The sequence below is a fragment of the Mytilus galloprovincialis genome, chromosome 12, assembly GCF_965363235.1.
Source record: "Mytilus galloprovincialis chromosome 12, xbMytGall1.hap1.1, whole genome shotgun sequence".
In the NCBI taxonomy this organism is placed as follows: Eukaryota; Metazoa; Mollusca; class Bivalvia; order Mytilida; family Mytilidae; genus Mytilus; species Mytilus galloprovincialis.
In genome coordinates, this window is record NC_134849.1 from 49075674 (window position 1) to 49092823 (window position 17150).

Sequence of the window (17150 nt, forward strand, 5' to 3'; positions counted from 1 at the left end):
CTTATAACATGCCATTAACAGACATATAACCAACCCGATTAACAGACCAATCGCCCATATAGCCGCATACTCAATATAGATTAACCGACCAATCTCTCGGTTAGCCGAGTGTCGGCCGTGAACAAATCTTAAAGATATAGCAGAGATGTACAATAAATGTTATGTTGAGTGTTGGTTAATTTAATTGTTGAACATGTTTCAAGAGATTATATATATGTGTGAGTTGAACTTAAGAGACTCTAAAAACGCATGACTTTGTGATTTGATGTTAATCCGGTTACTTGTCATTATAAATAATTTTGCTTTTTGCAGTTTGACATATTGTGTTTTGGAAACGACCGGGACTTAACCTTTACGATAAATAGTTTTGATAGCTCTAAACGAGTTTCGATACTTACACATCCTTGGCGTTCACATATTTTCGCTTTGAATGTTCCTCATGAAATAAATCAAGAAAATCATTTTGGACGCATAAGGTGTTAAACAACCATTGATCATGGATTTTCCCTTTTTAGTCATTGTTAAATTTGCACGTTTCAAAGCATTTTGCAGAATAAAATTGAGAAAGAAAATGGGGTATGTGTCAAAGCGACAACAACCCGACCATAGAGCAGACAACATCCGACTGTATCTTTATTTCAAATTAAGAAATACTTGGCATGAGTAAAGTTTTATCTTGTCCAATACTATAGACAAAAGTTCATATACAAGCGGTTTCTAAAATACTTCATTGGAAGATACCAACCCTTGATGATAATTCCATTTTAGCTTCATAAATAATGATCTGGAAGTATAGATTCTAGGTACTGACGTTGTTTTTCATCTTAATTACGTGTTCAAGCTCACCCTCATAACGTGAATCGGTGTACTAACATTAATTCAAATTGAAAACTCTCTACCAAAAAATCTCACAACAATACTTATTTATCAGAATAAAAGCCTAAAAGAAATCATTGCATAAACTCTTAAAGGTTCTTTTTAAAGAATTGAAAACAAGAATCTTATTATTTCCATCTTACTCTTTATGGGTTTTTTCTGAAATGAAATGTCTTAAACTTGTTTGAAACTTTTCTGATAACGAATTTGAAGTATTTCGGAATACTATAAATGTAATGTTTAGTAGTTAATCATTCAAAAATTCAAGATTGTATATTTAGTCAACATCTTACTGTATGTATATTTGTCAATGAAAGTTCACAATTTCTGCCTTAAATAGTCAGTTTAGAAATCTTATCACAACAGTATCATCTCTAACCTGTATCATCTCTAACCTGTATCATCTCTAACCTGTATCATCTCTTACCTGTATCATCTCTAACCTGTATCATCTCTAACCTGTACCATCTCTAACCTGTATCATCTCTATCCATTTATTATCTCTAACCTGTATCATCTCTAACCTGTATCATCTCTAACCATGTATTATCTCTAACCTGTATCATCTCTAACCTGTATCATCTCTAACCTGTATCATCTCTAACAATGTATTATCTCTAACGTGTATCATCTCTAACCATGTATTATCTCTAACCTGTATCATCTCTAACCTGTATCATCTCTAACCATGTATTATCTCTAACCTGTATCATCTCTAACCATGTATTACCTCTAACCATGTATTATCTCTAACCTGTATCATCTCTAACCTGTATCATCTCTAACCTGTATCATCTCTAACCATGTATTATCTCTAACCTGTATCATCTCTAACCTGTATCATCTCTAATCTGTATCATCTCTAACCATGTATTATCTCTAACCTGTATCATCTCTAACCTGTATCATCTCTTACCTGTATCATCTCTAACCATGTATTATCTCTAACCTGTATCATCTCTAACCATGTATTTTCTCTAACCTGTATCATCTCTAACCTGTATCATCTCTAACCATGTATTATCTCTAACCTGTATCATCTCTAACCATGTATTACCTCTAACCATGTATTATCTCTAACCTGTATCATCTCTAACCATGTATTATCTCTAATCTGTATCATCTCTAACCTGTATCATCTCTAACCATGTATTATCTCTAACCTGTATCATCTCTAATCTGTATCATCTCTAACCATGTATTATCTCTAACCTGTATCATCTCTAACCATGTATTATCTCTAACCATGTATTATCTCTAACCTGTATCATCTCTAACCATGTATTATCTCTAACCATGTATTATCTCTAACCTGTATCATCTCTAACCATGTATTATCTCTAACCTGTATCATCTCTAACCTGTATCATTTCTATATTCGATGTGTTGCCGACATCCTTTTTCAATTTTTTTAAAAATAAGACGTTTTTCGACCATAATGACGGATATTTGTGAGTAACAAGTATTTTCCCGAGTACAATAAAGAATTCGGACATGTTCATTTGTTGATAAAGTAGGCGGTTCTTGATAATCAAGATGTTGTTATGAAAAATTTTACCGATATCCTGCATGTTGACCCAATTCCTAAAATTGGTGTCGAAGTGTTTGCAAAATTGAGATAACCAATAATATTGAGCGATGGCTCATTTATTTTCCTACTTTATATAGTCTTTGGTGGACTATTTTGTATAATCATAACCCTCATATAACTGGCATAATAAGTAAAATTCTTACCTTGAAGCGACAAAATGGTGGTCCAATTTCAATCGCCGACACCCTGCGTGATGACGTAGATTCCCCCCCTTGAACTATTCACTCATTCTTTACTCTCCGAAAATTAGTGCTCGATTGATTTGTTAATCAATTTGAAATGGATACATGTTAAGTGAGTAAATATGTTGGGTTTTTTTTTTTTCAATCGAATTTTTCCGACTCAGGAATCAGGACGCAAATTGTAAGAGTAGACTGGGAGAGTACATGAAGGTATGATCTAGTTTCCCAATTCTTTGACAGGGGCTAAACTAGATCGCAATGTGAAACGAATAGGTTTGTTTTGTTTTTATGGCGGGGATTACTTTTTCACTACAGGGTCATTATAAATATTTGAATAGAATTGGTTTCTTTTGCATGAGATGTCAATTAGGTTGTCGTGATTGGAACAACTTCATTGGTGGTTTTGAGTGAGTGTAAAAGGGATGTAAGATATATACAAGATACATATTTGTCACAAAGGGGGTTAAGTTATATTCAATTCGACAATGTTCATTACTTTCGAGACAAATAATCAAGGACAATCATATTCATCAACATAAAAAGAGTTATGTGCTGTTTTTCATCGCTCCAGTTTGAACTTTGATGTTTTAAAGATTGAATATCATTTTTGTTTTAGTATTATTAAACATAGAATTGATGATCAATTAATGGTATACCATAATATGATCTTTTAAGGCAATATCATTCAAACGCCAGTACAAATATATAAACAATCATAATACAGAAAGTTATGAAAGCAAGGCCACCACCAGACGCCGCTACATAGAAAGACCAGTCCAATGAGTATGTTTTATCAATGTCAAAATAGTACAACACCATAACTGCCATTCCACTTAGAATTGCTCCAGCTGAAAAGATAAAAAGTACAAGTCTACATAAAGGCTGCATAAAAAGACAATAAATCTTGGGGACCGGAATTGTTTATTACAACTTTTAACACCCTAAAAACAATTGATAAAATAGAATGTAACAAAACAGTTACACAAATAGTATTTTTTTCTTTAGTTTTGAAATGGATCTCCATGGATAAAAATTGAAAGATAGAGGAACTTTCACCATGACATAAGACTCATCAGTGACCCTCATATCAAAACAATTGAAAATCCAAACAAGTACAAAGTTGAAGAGCATTGAGGACCCAAAATTCCAAAAAAGTTGTGCTAAATACGGCTAAGGTAATCTACTCCTAAAAAAAAAGAAAATCCTTAATAAAAAACATTTTATTCGTTTATTTTCATGTAAGGAATGGTGAACAGGCTGATATATTGCTTATTTTATTTATTTTAATATACATGATAAAGAATAACAAATATTTTTATTAGTTGTCATTTGTAGCAATTCCAATGGCAAGCCTGTATTGCTCCCAGAAATGGCGTGCTGTCCTTGTGGTTCCCATTTCGTTTACTAGCTAACTTTGTAATTGAATAGGGCTTAAAAATCGGTTGGATATTTATTTATCACTGTCAAAGTCAAAACTGGAATCTACGATTTGCAGCATCAACTACCAGAAGTTCCGTACTCTTTTTTGTAAAACGCTGAAGAAGATATTATACAACTTCATTTTTTTAAGGACTTTAGATAGCTAATTTCATAGTTATATACACAGGCACTTGTCTCAGAAAAAAAATCCTATGTACCTTATTATCTTACCTCGTATAAATTTATACTATAGAGATATGATTGGTTAAAGGACTACACATGATGCAACTATAGTTATGAGGCGAAGTCGATGGAAATAGTTGTATCCGAGGGGACAATAAACTTACTATTCCAAAAATATCCAGTCAGTAAGTCTTTTATTATATGGACACAGACAACAGACAATAAATGGCTGTGATGAATCAACTATCGAACTAGAAAATAAACAGAAACCCAACCATAACGTTGTCCATAATTATTCAGAAAAATAAGGCTACGCCTTACACTGCTGTCAACCCTCATCTGATGAATGTTTCAGTCACTATAAAGTGTTACAACTTAAATTTAGACGCAACACATAAATAGTAATTGGAAAGGTACTGCCATTGCCATTAAAACTATTTAAAAAAAAATGTTTGAGTTTAAAATGATACAACTATCCATAGGGGGCAAATTACTAAAGAACGCAGATTTGCACAATCACAGAATGCATATGCCTGGTTCGGGATTAAAATTGAATGACAGTTAACAAAACATGAGAAGCAAAAGTAAACAGTAAAATTATGTACCATCGTGAAATTAAATATAAGGTCGTCAAGAAATGAACTTTGTGATGATCTACTCCGTACTCGTTCCCAAAACCTGAGTTCATTCCATCGTCTGCTTTCAAAATGCTATTTAAATGAATGTGACCGTCTTACGCCTGAAATATATGCTAAACTGGAAGCATCAGCATGTATATGGTGAGAAAATGAAAACTGCGTCTTCCAAACAACTGTTTACTTTAAGTTTGTGTTTATCGTGACTTTCGATCTAAAAACTAGAGACGTTCCGAAATCCTGTATTGGCCGGATCAAAACTCGGCCAATACAGAAAAAATCTATATTGGCCGAGTTATTCTGTATTGGCCAAGTTGACACCTTATATTGCATAAGCAGTTTTCATCATATTAAGTCCAATAACAGTGAAGTTAATTAAAAACACGTTATATTAAGGTATATATATGGGGAAAATATCTGAGACAAGTGATTTTGGAAGACCAGATGTATCAATTTCATTGTAAACTACGGAAGGAATTCGGAATTACGATAAAAAAAATTCTTCAGATATTATCAAGTTGCTATTAATATTCATGTATTGACTTTTAAACTTGTAACGATATTAGATATTAGCGATAATTGCTGTGGTCGTGTTATACTGCATGAATAATGTTCAGATTAACGTCTTATTTTGTACTCGTTTAAAAAAGGGGGTACTGATTGCGTAAGTCGTCAATCATAAGCACGTGTTCGACTTGTAAAACTTTTTTTTCTTTATTACTGGATTGAACAGTACAGTCAACATATGAACAAACTATAAAACTCAGTTGAAAAAGGCTAAACTTATCAGATGGAATGGAATAGAAATACATCTTACAAAAACAGTTGATGTGGACTTGTACTTATACATCCCCACGAAAAATTGATACTAAGTACAGATCTGAGATCCCTCGCAGTTACTAACAGCAAGTTCAAAACCAATAACAACTAGTAAAACAGATCATCAATAAGAGTATTGATGAGTGTCAGAGAACGTTCTTCTTGTCTCAACAACTTTATCATTCTGAAGATCTCTGGTGAGGTGCATTGACTAATTCTTCAGTTTACTATGTCATCCTTCTTAATGATTTGTTGTTCTAGGACCTTCTTTTTTTATTTATTTTTTTTATTTAAATAATGAATTAATTAAATCTTTGAAGCTAAAGTTGAAAGTGTTGGTTACTATTAAATGCTTTAACTACCTTTTCTTTTAAACAGTTTGTTTATCAAACAACAACAAAACACTACATTTTTTTACATAAATTTCATTTAAATAATGATTTTTCTTTAATTTCCACATGTTAAGTCACCTGTCACCTCATTAGACTCTAATGACTAAAACAACATACTTTGCAATATCTATTGTTCTTCCCATAATCTGCAATTTAGGAATACCCAGAATATTTCTAGGTTTACACTTCAATAAATCATGTTGCGAAACGGGGAGAAACTACTACTGTTGCCACTGTGTAAAATGTTTCAAGGCACGACATACATTAATGATATTCAACGCTCTAAAAGACTTTAAATAAAAGAGAAGGATTAAAAATATATCGGTCAAGGAATATGAGGATTAGACACATTTTTTCTAGAGAGTTTTGGTGTGAAACCCGGGTCGCCAGCTAATAAACTTACATATCAGTTTTTGAGTTAACCCACCCATTTACACAAAAAGTTCTAGGTATACGGTGCTTTTTTGTTTATACTTGTACATTGAAAAGTCACTAATGTTGTTCAGTTTGTGTCCAATTTGTTTTGCTAATTTGGCAAATAAAATGTGTTAAAATTAAACTGATTGTGGTCAAGTTTGTTTTATTTTGGCCTCAGTGAAGAAGATTTTTGTAAAAGTAATGGACAGCGACGGCGCAAAGTCGAGAGAAAAGCTCATACAGTCCTGTTGGCCAGGTGATCTTAAAATCTGTGATAATGAATTTTAATCTGAAATTACAAATTACAATACAAACTGTGATAACAAATTCCACAAATTCATCACGTACATAATCCGTTATAACCAATTATACAATTCGTTATAACGATATTAAATCGTTATCACAAATAACAAAAATTTGTGATAACGAATTTAATTCGTAATAACGAATTACAATATCTGTTATAACGATTTCCACCAATTCGTTATCACAAATTTAATCTGTTATAACGAATTATAGAATTCGTGATAACGATTTTAAAAAAATCGTGATTTCGAATTCAAAATATATTTTTGGGAGGTCCTAAATGGGTTTCCGTAAAAAGCATTGACAAATTTGGTGAAATAAAAAATATTATTACATCTCTGACAAGTCGAGTTATTACAAATTTAATGAAAAGGCTAACAAACATATCAAGGCAAAATTACCGAACTTGAAAATAAAAAAACAAAGAGTAGGGAATTTATTCTATAACCTATGTGATGAAAACAAGAGCCTCAATGATAAATTCTGTTTTAGAATAGAGCTAGCATCCTTTTTAAAACAGTTTAAAGAACTTAGAACAGTGGACTCTTGAAATATTTACTTTTATTATGTATATTAATTATCCTACTGATATGAGTATTTGGCACAACTTTTTAGGATTTGGGTCCTTAATGCTCTTAAACTTTGTACTTGTTTCGCTTTTTAGCTATTTTGATCTGAGTGTCACTGATGAGTCTTATGTAGACGAAACGCGCGTCTGGCGTATTAAATTATAATCCTGGTACCTTTGATAACTATCTATACCACTGGGTCGATATCACTGCTGGTGGACGTTTCGTCCCCGAGGGTAGCACCAGCTCAATAGTCAGAACTTCCGTGTTGACATGAATATCAATCATAGGGTTATTTTAATAAATTTCCTGTTACAAAACTTTGAATTTTTCGATAAACTAAGGATGTTCTTATCCCAGGAATAGATTACCTTAGCCGTGAGTGGCACAACTTTTTGGAATTTTGGGTTGTTAATGCTCTTCAACTTTGTACTTGTTTGGCTTTATACCTTTTTGATCTGAGCGTCACTGATGAGTCTTATGTATACGAAACGCGCGTCTGACGTATTAAATTATAATCCTGGTACCTTTGATAACTATTTATACCACTGGGTCAATGCCACTGCTGGTGGACGTTTCGTCCCCGGGGGTACACCAGCTCAGTAGTCAACACTTCGGTGTTGATATAAATATCAATTATAGGGTCATTTTGATCAATTTCCTGTTACAAAACTTTGAATTTTTTGATAAACTAAAGATTTTCTTATCCCGGGAATCGATTACCTTAGCTGTTTTTGGCACAACTTTTTTGAATTTTGGATCCTTAATCCTCTTCAACTTTGTACTTGTTTGGCTTTATAACTATTTTGATCTGAGCGTCACTGGTCAGTCTTATGTAGACGAAACGCGCGTCTGACGTATTAAATTATAATCCTGGTACCTTTGATAACTATTTACACCACTGGGTCGATGCCTCTGCTGGAGGACGTTTCGTCCCAAAGAGTATCACAAGCCCAGTAGTCAACACTTCGGTGTTGATATGAATATCAATTATATGATTTTTAATTTTAAATTTCCTGTTACAAAACTTTGGATTTTCCCGATAAACTAAGGATTTTCTTATTCCAGAATAGATTACCGTAGCCGTATTTGGCACAACTTTTTGGAGTTTCGGGTCCTTTATGCTCTTCAAATTTGTACTTGTTTGGCTTTAAAACTATTTTGATCTGAGCGTCACTGGTGAGACTTATGTAGATGAAACGCGCGCCTGGCGTATTAAATTATAATCATGGTACCTTTGATAACTATTATGGCAATAAAGAATTGAATTGAAAAAAAAAGATTATAATTATGCAAACAAGTGGATAAGAAAAAAACTTATATGTAAATCATTTTTATAATTATGTCCAGAAGGAAAACAAATGATATAGACAGTAACTGTAGATTAGTAGATTAAAACATTAATTTCCCTTGGCTTATTGAGGTTCGAAGTTTAGTTCGCCCTCGAAAAGTCATATTTTTTAGAGTGATGCACTCTGGTAAGATGAGTTTTTCTCTAGGTGAACAACTCTTCACATCTCCGTCAAGCGTGGGAATTAAAAGTATCGTATGTCCCACTGACTATGATGAACTCAGGTGTCTGTTGATATGGTTAATTTCTTCGTGATTAAATGCTTTAACTTGTTAATATTTGTACTCTGAAGCTGATAACGTACGTGTTATATTACAGGGGCATACATGATAGGTTAATTCATAGATATATGATCATGCCATTTTTTGTAATAAATAGGTATAGAGAATATATATTTACAACTAAACTAAATGATGTATGTTTTCTCTTCATTTTTTCTGCAAAAAAATATTAAATTGTATTCTATTTTAGTTCTTCACTTCAAAGACACAATGTGGCCTTCAACATGGAGCAAAACATCTCTCACTTTTTGTAAGTTTAAGCCATGTACCAGTTAAAGCGGATTTGTTTTTTGCATACTGGCCATGATCAAGTCGTTTATGATAGAAAACAATCAAGATGGATGTATCGAATTAACGCTTTCTGAAAGTACAATGTAGTTGTAATTCATAGACAATTAAAAGGATTATATGAAAACTGGTTTCATATAAATAATATTCCTATGAAATCTATTAAGCGTGAACCTTTGTTGTTGTTAACTCACATACATTAGTGGCTTTTGTAGTATTTCCTAATTGCAACCTTTCGGAACATATCTGAATATTCTACAGTGAACAGGCACATTCGGAATACGGCTTCATTCGATGTTTGTATGGTTAAACAAAAGACTTGGAAAGATCGTCATTTGCTAAGAAAACGAAAAGGGCTTTCAAATGGGTAGTATTAGAACTGTTGGAATAGAGTCAATGTAATGTGTAAATAAAACGTCTACAGTTCCAAGTATTTTACGAAAGTGGGTACATTTGAAACAGACCATACAAGTGTTTGATTGCGGGAAACGAAGAATGTTACTATGTATATGCATTAACCAATTAGTTCAAATGAAACTTCTCAACTGCAAACACATGATCATGGATTGAGACTTTACCAAGTAACCAAGACTCTTAACAGATGGTATTCAATTGTACCAGTGTTCTCTTATTAAATGTTCTGTATGTAACTAATATTCTATATGTTACAAATTAATTTTATTTGCTATCTTTTCGTTCATCAAACATGCATTAATCTAAGAGGAAAGTGTTTCTATTTTTTCTCGTATTATTTGAGTAAACATTATTCGTTTTTACTTACCACTCAGCATCACAAATATACACAATAATACACCACAACTGACTTTCCGATAATCCAAAACAGTGCAATGAACAAATATACAATAGAATATAAGACACAGCAGCAACATACAACATCCTGATATGTCCAGACCAGTTACTATTCTCCATGTGATAGGCGCTGTAATGAAATGGAATAAAAACTAGCATTTCTTGTTGTTTGCTTTTCGTCAACTTGCATTAATTGCATTCCTGTTCAGTACAAAATTAATGTAATATTTTAACTTTAAATTCAGATTCGTTATATCTGCTAGGGATGTACAATGCATATTGAAAATTACAAATAAGAGGCTGTCAAAATGTCATTTCCCAATCATTCAAGGAGCATAACTTCTTCACGGCATAAAAGAATAGTTATCAAAGGTACCAGGATTATAATTTAGTACGCCAGACGCGCGTTTCGTCTACATAACCTCATCAGTGACGCTCATATCAAAATATTTATAAAGCCAAACAATAACAAAGTTGAAGAGCATTGAGGATCCAAAATTCCAAAACAATGTGCCAAAAATCGTCCATATCAAACTTGACCTTGTCATCAACCACACCAGATCAGATTTGGAAACCAATAGTTAAACACCTCTCATGTAAAAATGCACGATTTTTTCCAATCAATCGCTCAAATAAATATATATATATATATATATATATATATATATAAATTGAAGAGTCTATTCTAAATTGAGGTAAATTATATGGCCTTCCAAATACCGTTTCTATTCCTAACATCAATGAAGAGAAAAAAAATATTTTAGTTTGTGTTCATCATCATAAATAGTTATCAAAGGTACCAGGATTATAATTCAGTACGCCATAACTTACTAACTCGCCAGTAGTATGACTTATTATCCCTCTCTCATGTTAACAACACGCTGGCTTATAATTTCCTTTCCAGTTTTAGGTAGCAATACACAGTTAGGAAAACACTTGACACTCATAATTTTTAGACACCCTCTTTCCCTTCCTTTCTGACAAATGTCACAAAAGTCTTAAAAATTTGGTCAAAAAAAGTTCAATCTAATAGAGTGAAACCTTTCCTGAAACCATAGACTTATATCTATAAAGAGGTTCAATAAAAAAAAAAATCTGCTCGTTTTTCCATAAAATTGAATGGAAAAGATCGAGCGTTAAATCTTTGTTGAAAAACATTACAATAATTTCTGGACCTAGGGGCAGTACGGATAGGAAAATACGGACTGTCAAACAGAATAATGACCTATGAAACATGCTATTTAAAACAATCTAAATGTTCATATAAACCCATTTAGAAGGCTTTATTATTCTTCAATTATCTAAAAATCAATTTTATTGTACAAAAACTTTCATATTTAAAATTTTCACCATGGCCATAATGCAAAACTAAATTTCTAACTATGTATTGCTACCTTAGTACATTTTTCGAGATTTTAAATCAAACACAAATGCACCAACAAAATATGAAGCTTATTAGGTAGCATCTGTTTCATATTAAATATTGAGTCTCCTTGACACCAACGCATCTCGTTACTTTTTTGTTTATTCTATATTTTGATTTGTTTGTTCGTGAGCTCGATGACATAAGCAAAATTTGTGTTGTGTTTAAATGAGATCTCGAATTTGTTCACACTCGTATGGATCATGTTTTCATCCCTTTTTATACGAAACAACTTATGTATAACTTAGAAATGAATTGTATCATGAAACTTACTTGTTGCGAACGCAGATTCCGTAAAGGATGAAACAGGGTCACAGGTTGAAGATTTTGTGCAGACCTTGAATAATCCAACATTTAGGGTACCAGTATCGAGCCAATATGACGTTGTTGTACCAACAGTAGACAGGATAAGCGATATCAATAGGAATATCCCTATGATATAGTTTGTAGCTTTTAAACAGCAACTTACATCCTTCATTCTTTTGTTAGTATTTAACAATTGACTGTCGTCTTCCCTTTGATGTGGCAATGATGGGGAATCGTATTCACGATATGATGGTGGTTGTGTCGGATAACCGTTTTTAAGACTGAAATTGGTGAAGCTACTATTTTTAAGCTTATCCACCGCTTCCCTCCATCGAGATTTCTGCCAGATTGTTTCCATTGAGTTCTGTCCAATTCTGTTTTTTGACATTCTTTCTCTTTCCTTTATTCCTTTCGCTAAATTAAGACTGTACACGTTTTTCACACAGAGTGCCGATGGAACATAGTAGAATTCATATCAACAGTAATATCGGTGCAATATCTCCATTTGGAAGCAATTATGATAACAAATAGAACCAAACTTTTATTCAATATTGGATAATCATAATAGGTTTTGGAAATATTTATCGATCGGTTATTAAAGGTAACGCGAAAATGTATCTCCAAAGAGGATAAATAAATCAAATTAGATTTTACTTGTCCTGTATATGTTAGTAGTCGTGTGAGTATTCAAAACAAATTTCGTTTTACCTATCCTTTCATACTACAGTTTATTCAGTAAAGTGAACAGTGAAATGTATTGAATATAATAGTTCCTATTCATTACATTCATCAAAAGATATAGTAAAGCTATGATTCATATGCGTCACAGAATGAACTCCATTCATTTCGAGTATGAATTTAAACATCAAAATAAATGAATGTCAAACTTTAACATAATGTTATCAAAATCAGTTTAAAATGATTTCGGAAAATAACAAACTTAATGATTTTTGTTCAATTTTTGATAATACAAAAGTTATTTCATATCAACTTTATTGTCATGAAACATAAACAAAATAACAACGAAACAGAAAAAAAGATATGTGATAGATTTACAATATAACAATATTCAATAGCCATGTTACGATGAAACCTATGTTTATGCCCAGTTCTAGTAACCTGGAAGACCATAATTTCAATGTGTCAAAAGAAGGCGTGGTTAAATATATAAAACAATTTCTGTTCGTCAGGGAAATGAATGGAATGTTCATCAACTAGTTGTATATCTTAAGTTGATTTTGTCCGATGTTCTGGTTAACCTTAAAATTCAGAATTAAAATAGATTCATCTTCGATGAATTTGTAGGTCTTGCACATGTTCTCGGGGAATTTTAATGTAACTACCATTTTCTATTTCAAGACCATAGTCACTTATGCGAACTGTGTTAGATTAATGCGATGTACTGTATCAAACTTTAAAACATATTGACATCAAGTGAGGCATTAATTAAATGACCAATCAACCTAAGTAGTAAAACAATAAGTTTATGTCGATAACACATATATAAAGATGGTTGCTACTCTATTCGTTCAAGAGATTAAATGTTTGAACTAAAAAAGGCAACAAACCCATGCGTACCCCACCGTACGGTGACCTATAGTTGTTAATGTCTGTGTCATTCTGGTCTTTTGTGGATAGTTGTCTCATTGGCAATCATACCACATCTTCTTTTTTAGCTCACCTGGCCCGAAGGGCCAAGTGAGCTTTTCCCATCACTTTGCGTCCGGCGTCCGGCGTCGTCGTCGTCCGTCGTCGTCCGTCGTCCGTCGTCGTCCGTCGTCGTTAACTTTTACAAAAATCTTCTCCTCTGAAACTGCTGGGCCAAATTAAAAAAAACTTGGCCACAATCATCATTGGGGTATCTAGTTTAAAAAATGTGTGGCGTGACCCCGCCTACCAACCAAGATGGCCGCCATGGCTAAAAATAGAACATAGGGGTAAAATGCAGTTTTTGGCTTGTAACTCAAAAACTGAAGCATTTAGAGCAAATCTGACAGGGTAAAATTGTTTATCAGGTCAAGATCTATCTGCCCTGAAATTTTCAGATGAATCGGACAACCTGTTGTTTGGTTGCTGCCCCTGAATTGATAATTTTAAGGAAATTTTGCCGTTTTTGGTTATTATCTTGAATATTATTATAGATAGAGATAAACTGTAAACAGCAATAATGTTCAGCAAAGTAAGATTTACAAATAAGTCAACATGACTGAAATGGTCAGTTGACCCTTTTAGGAGTTATTGCCCTTTTTAGTCCATTTTTAACAATTTTTCGTAAATCTTAGTTATCTTTTACAAAAATCTTCTCCTCTGAAACTACTGGGACAAATTAATCCAAACTTGGCCACAATCATCATTGGGGTATCTAGTTTAAAAAATGTGTGGCGTGACCCGGCCAACCAACCAAGATGGCCGCCATGGCTAAAAATAGAACATAGGGGTAAAATGCAGTTTTTGGCTTATAACTCAAAAACCAAAGCATTTAGAGCAAATCTGACAGAGGTAATATTGTTCATCAGGTCAAGATCTATCTGCCCTGAAATTGTCAGATGAATCGAACAACTAGTTGTTGGGTTGCTGCCCCTGAATTGATAATTTTAAGGAAATTTTGCTGTTTTTGGTTATTATCTTGAATATTATTATAGATAGAGATAAACTGTAAACAACAATAATGTTCAGCAAAGTAAGATCTACAAATAAGTCAACATGACCAAAATGGTCAGTTGACCACTTTAGGAGTTATTGCCCTTTATAGTCAATTTTTAACCATTTTTCGTAAATCTTAGTAATCTTTTAGAAAAATCTTCTCCTCTGAAACTACTGGGCCAAATTTAACCAAACTTAGCCATAATTGGGGTATCTAGTTAAAAAAATGTGTCCGGTAACTTGGCGAACAAACCAAGATGGCCGCCATGGCTAAAAATAGAACATAGGGGTAAAATGCAGTTTTTGGCTTATAACTCAAAAACCAAAGCATTAAGAGCAAATCTGACAGGGTAAAAATTGTTTATCAGGTCAAGATCTATCTGCCCTTAAATTTTCAGATGAATCGGACATTCCGTTGTTGGGTTACTGCCCCTGAAATGGTAATTTTAAGGAAATTTTGCTGTTTTTGGTTATTATCTTGAAAATTATTATAGATAGAGATAAACTGTAAATAGCAATAATGTTCAGAAAAGTAAGATCTACAAATAAGTCAACATGACCAAAATGGTCAGTTGACCACTTTGGGAGTTATTGCCCTTTATAGTCAATTTTTAACCATTTTTCGTAAATCTTAGTAATCTTTTAGAAAAATCTTCTCCTCTGAAACTACTGGGCCAAATTTAACCAAACTTAGCCATAATTGGGGTATCTAGTTAAAAAAAATGTGTCCGGTAACTCGGCCAACAAACCAAGATGGCCGCCATGGCTAAAAATAGAACATGGGAGTAAAATGCAGTTTTTTGCTTATAACTCAAAAACCAAAGCATTAAGAGCAAATCTGACAGGAAGTAAAATTGTTGATTAGGTCACGATCTATCTGCCCTGGAATTTTCAGATGAATCGGATAATCGGTTGTTAGGTTGCTGCCCCTGAATTGGTAATTTTGAGGAAATTTTGCTGTTTTTTTTTGTTATCTTGAATATTATTATAGATAGAGATAAACTGTTAACAGCAATAATGAACAGCAAAGTAAGAACTAAAAACAAGTCACTATGACCAAAATAGTCAATTGACCCCCTAAGTAGTTATTGCCCTTCATAGTCAATTTTTAACAATTTTCTTAAAATTTGAAGATTTTCAATAACATTTTCCACAGAAAGTACTGTTATAGATAGAGATAATTGTAAGCAGCAAGAATGTTTAGTAAAGTAAGATCTACAAACACATCACCATCACCAAAACACTATTTTGTCATGAATCCATCTGTGTCCATTGTTTAATATTCACATAGCCTAAGGTGAGCGACACAGGCTCTTTAGAGCCTCTAGTTATATTTTAAAAAGCATATAGAAGAAGTTCATTGTATAGAAGGAAACAGTGATGATGAAACAAGTTTCTTCCTCCCAAACAGAATTCTTCACTCAATATTTATTTTGCAATTATTCGTAAGGACACTATTGACTATTGAATCACGACTTTTGTTCTGGAAAATTTATAGTTATTAAATAAACAGACAGTGAAGATTTAATGTTATCATTAATCATTATATTGCATACTTAAGAAACAAGAATTTAAAGATTTTGCGTAAATAAGAAAGCAAAGTCCAAATACAAGTACCTCCTTTTGTTTGTCTACTAACTTATATCTCACACAAACACACCATTACTGCTGTCAACACTAAGCTACACAAGAGTAGATCAAGAAAGGAAAACAAAAAAATAGAAAAATATTCAGCCAAGCCTTTAAAATTAAGTCACTGGGGCAAACTAAATGTGCGTTATTTGGTATTATTATACTTCATGTTGAAATGCCAGATTTTAATTGGCTAATACGAGCTCGAGGGCGAAATTTACTCTATCCCATAGCTGAGCAAATATATATTTCTTTTGAATGTCACCCTCTCGTCCAGACCAATCAAAAATCTATAATTTAAAGGACAATGAATTGGATTAACTTCAATTTATTGAAGACAATGCTTAAGTTGTACGTGTTGATTCAGATTCTATTACTTGGCTGTCAATGTTTTATCGAAGTAGCATCTGAATCGGCTCTATCAACCTCTCCACTATGTGGGATTTATATAATGCATGTTAAATGCGATTAAAATTATAAAGAGATTGTACATAGGCATGAATGTCCAAAAACCGCGACATGATATAGATAATGTGAGAATAAAATTATTGTTATGTCTTCAAACGAATTATCATATTTTTTTTAATGATTTCCCTTCATTTTCAAGCTGAACCCCCTGTTATTTCAAGCTGAACCCCCTGTTATTTCAAGCTGAACCCCTTGTTATTTCAAGCTGAACCCCCTGTTATTTCAAGCTGAACCCCTTGTTATTTCAAGCTGAACCCCTTGTTATTTCAAGCTGAACCCCCTGTTATTTCAAGCTGAACTCCTTGTTATTTCAAGCTGAACCCCCTGTTATTTCAAGCTGAACCCCCTGTTATTTCTTAATTCATGTAAGGATTTGACTAAAATCCTTGATTCGTGAAACAAAAATATGATTTCAATGGTAGATCAAAACTAGAATATCAGTTTCAATTCCCTTGCACTGGATGTCATAGTACAATAATTACTAACTAATGTAGCGATTAAACTGATTATTGTCATTTCCTTGATTTGTTGCCATTTTATTCAGCTTGCAAGACGTCAA

General features: G+C 32.9%; 1 protein-coding gene across 1 annotated transcript; it reads right to left on the minus strand.

Moving 5' to 3' along the window:
- Nucleotides 1-2310: 2310 nt before the first annotated feature.
- On the minus strand, nucleotides 2311-12534 carry LOC143054074 (uncharacterized). The gene is made up of 3 exons (XM_076226946.1): nucleotides 11816-12534; nucleotides 10091-10249; nucleotides 2311-3497 (listed from the first exon to the last, which is right to left on the minus strand). The coding sequence occupies exons 1-3, from the start codon at nucleotides 12234-12236 to the stop codon at nucleotides 3331-3333; spliced, it is 747 nt and encodes a 248-aa protein (XP_076083061.1). The 5' UTR covers nucleotides 12237-12534; the 3' UTR covers nucleotides 2311-3330.
- Between the last annotated feature and the right edge of the window lie 4616 nt (nucleotides 12535-17150).

Excerpts from the sequence above, each read along its gene's own strand:
- LOC143054074 (XM_076226946.1), bottom strand. The coding sequence starts at position 12,236 with ATGTCAAAAAACAGAATTGGACAGAACTCAATGGAAACAATCTGGCAG. Across the intron at positions 10,250-11,815 it reads GGAATCTGCGTTCGCAACAA|CGCCTATCACATGGAGAATA; the intron begins GTAAGTTTCATG and ends ATTTCATTACAG. Across the intron at positions 3,498-10,090 it reads TATATTTGTGATGCTGAGTG|CTGGAGCAATTCTAAGTGGA; the intron begins GTAAGTAAAAAC and ends TTATCTTTTCAG.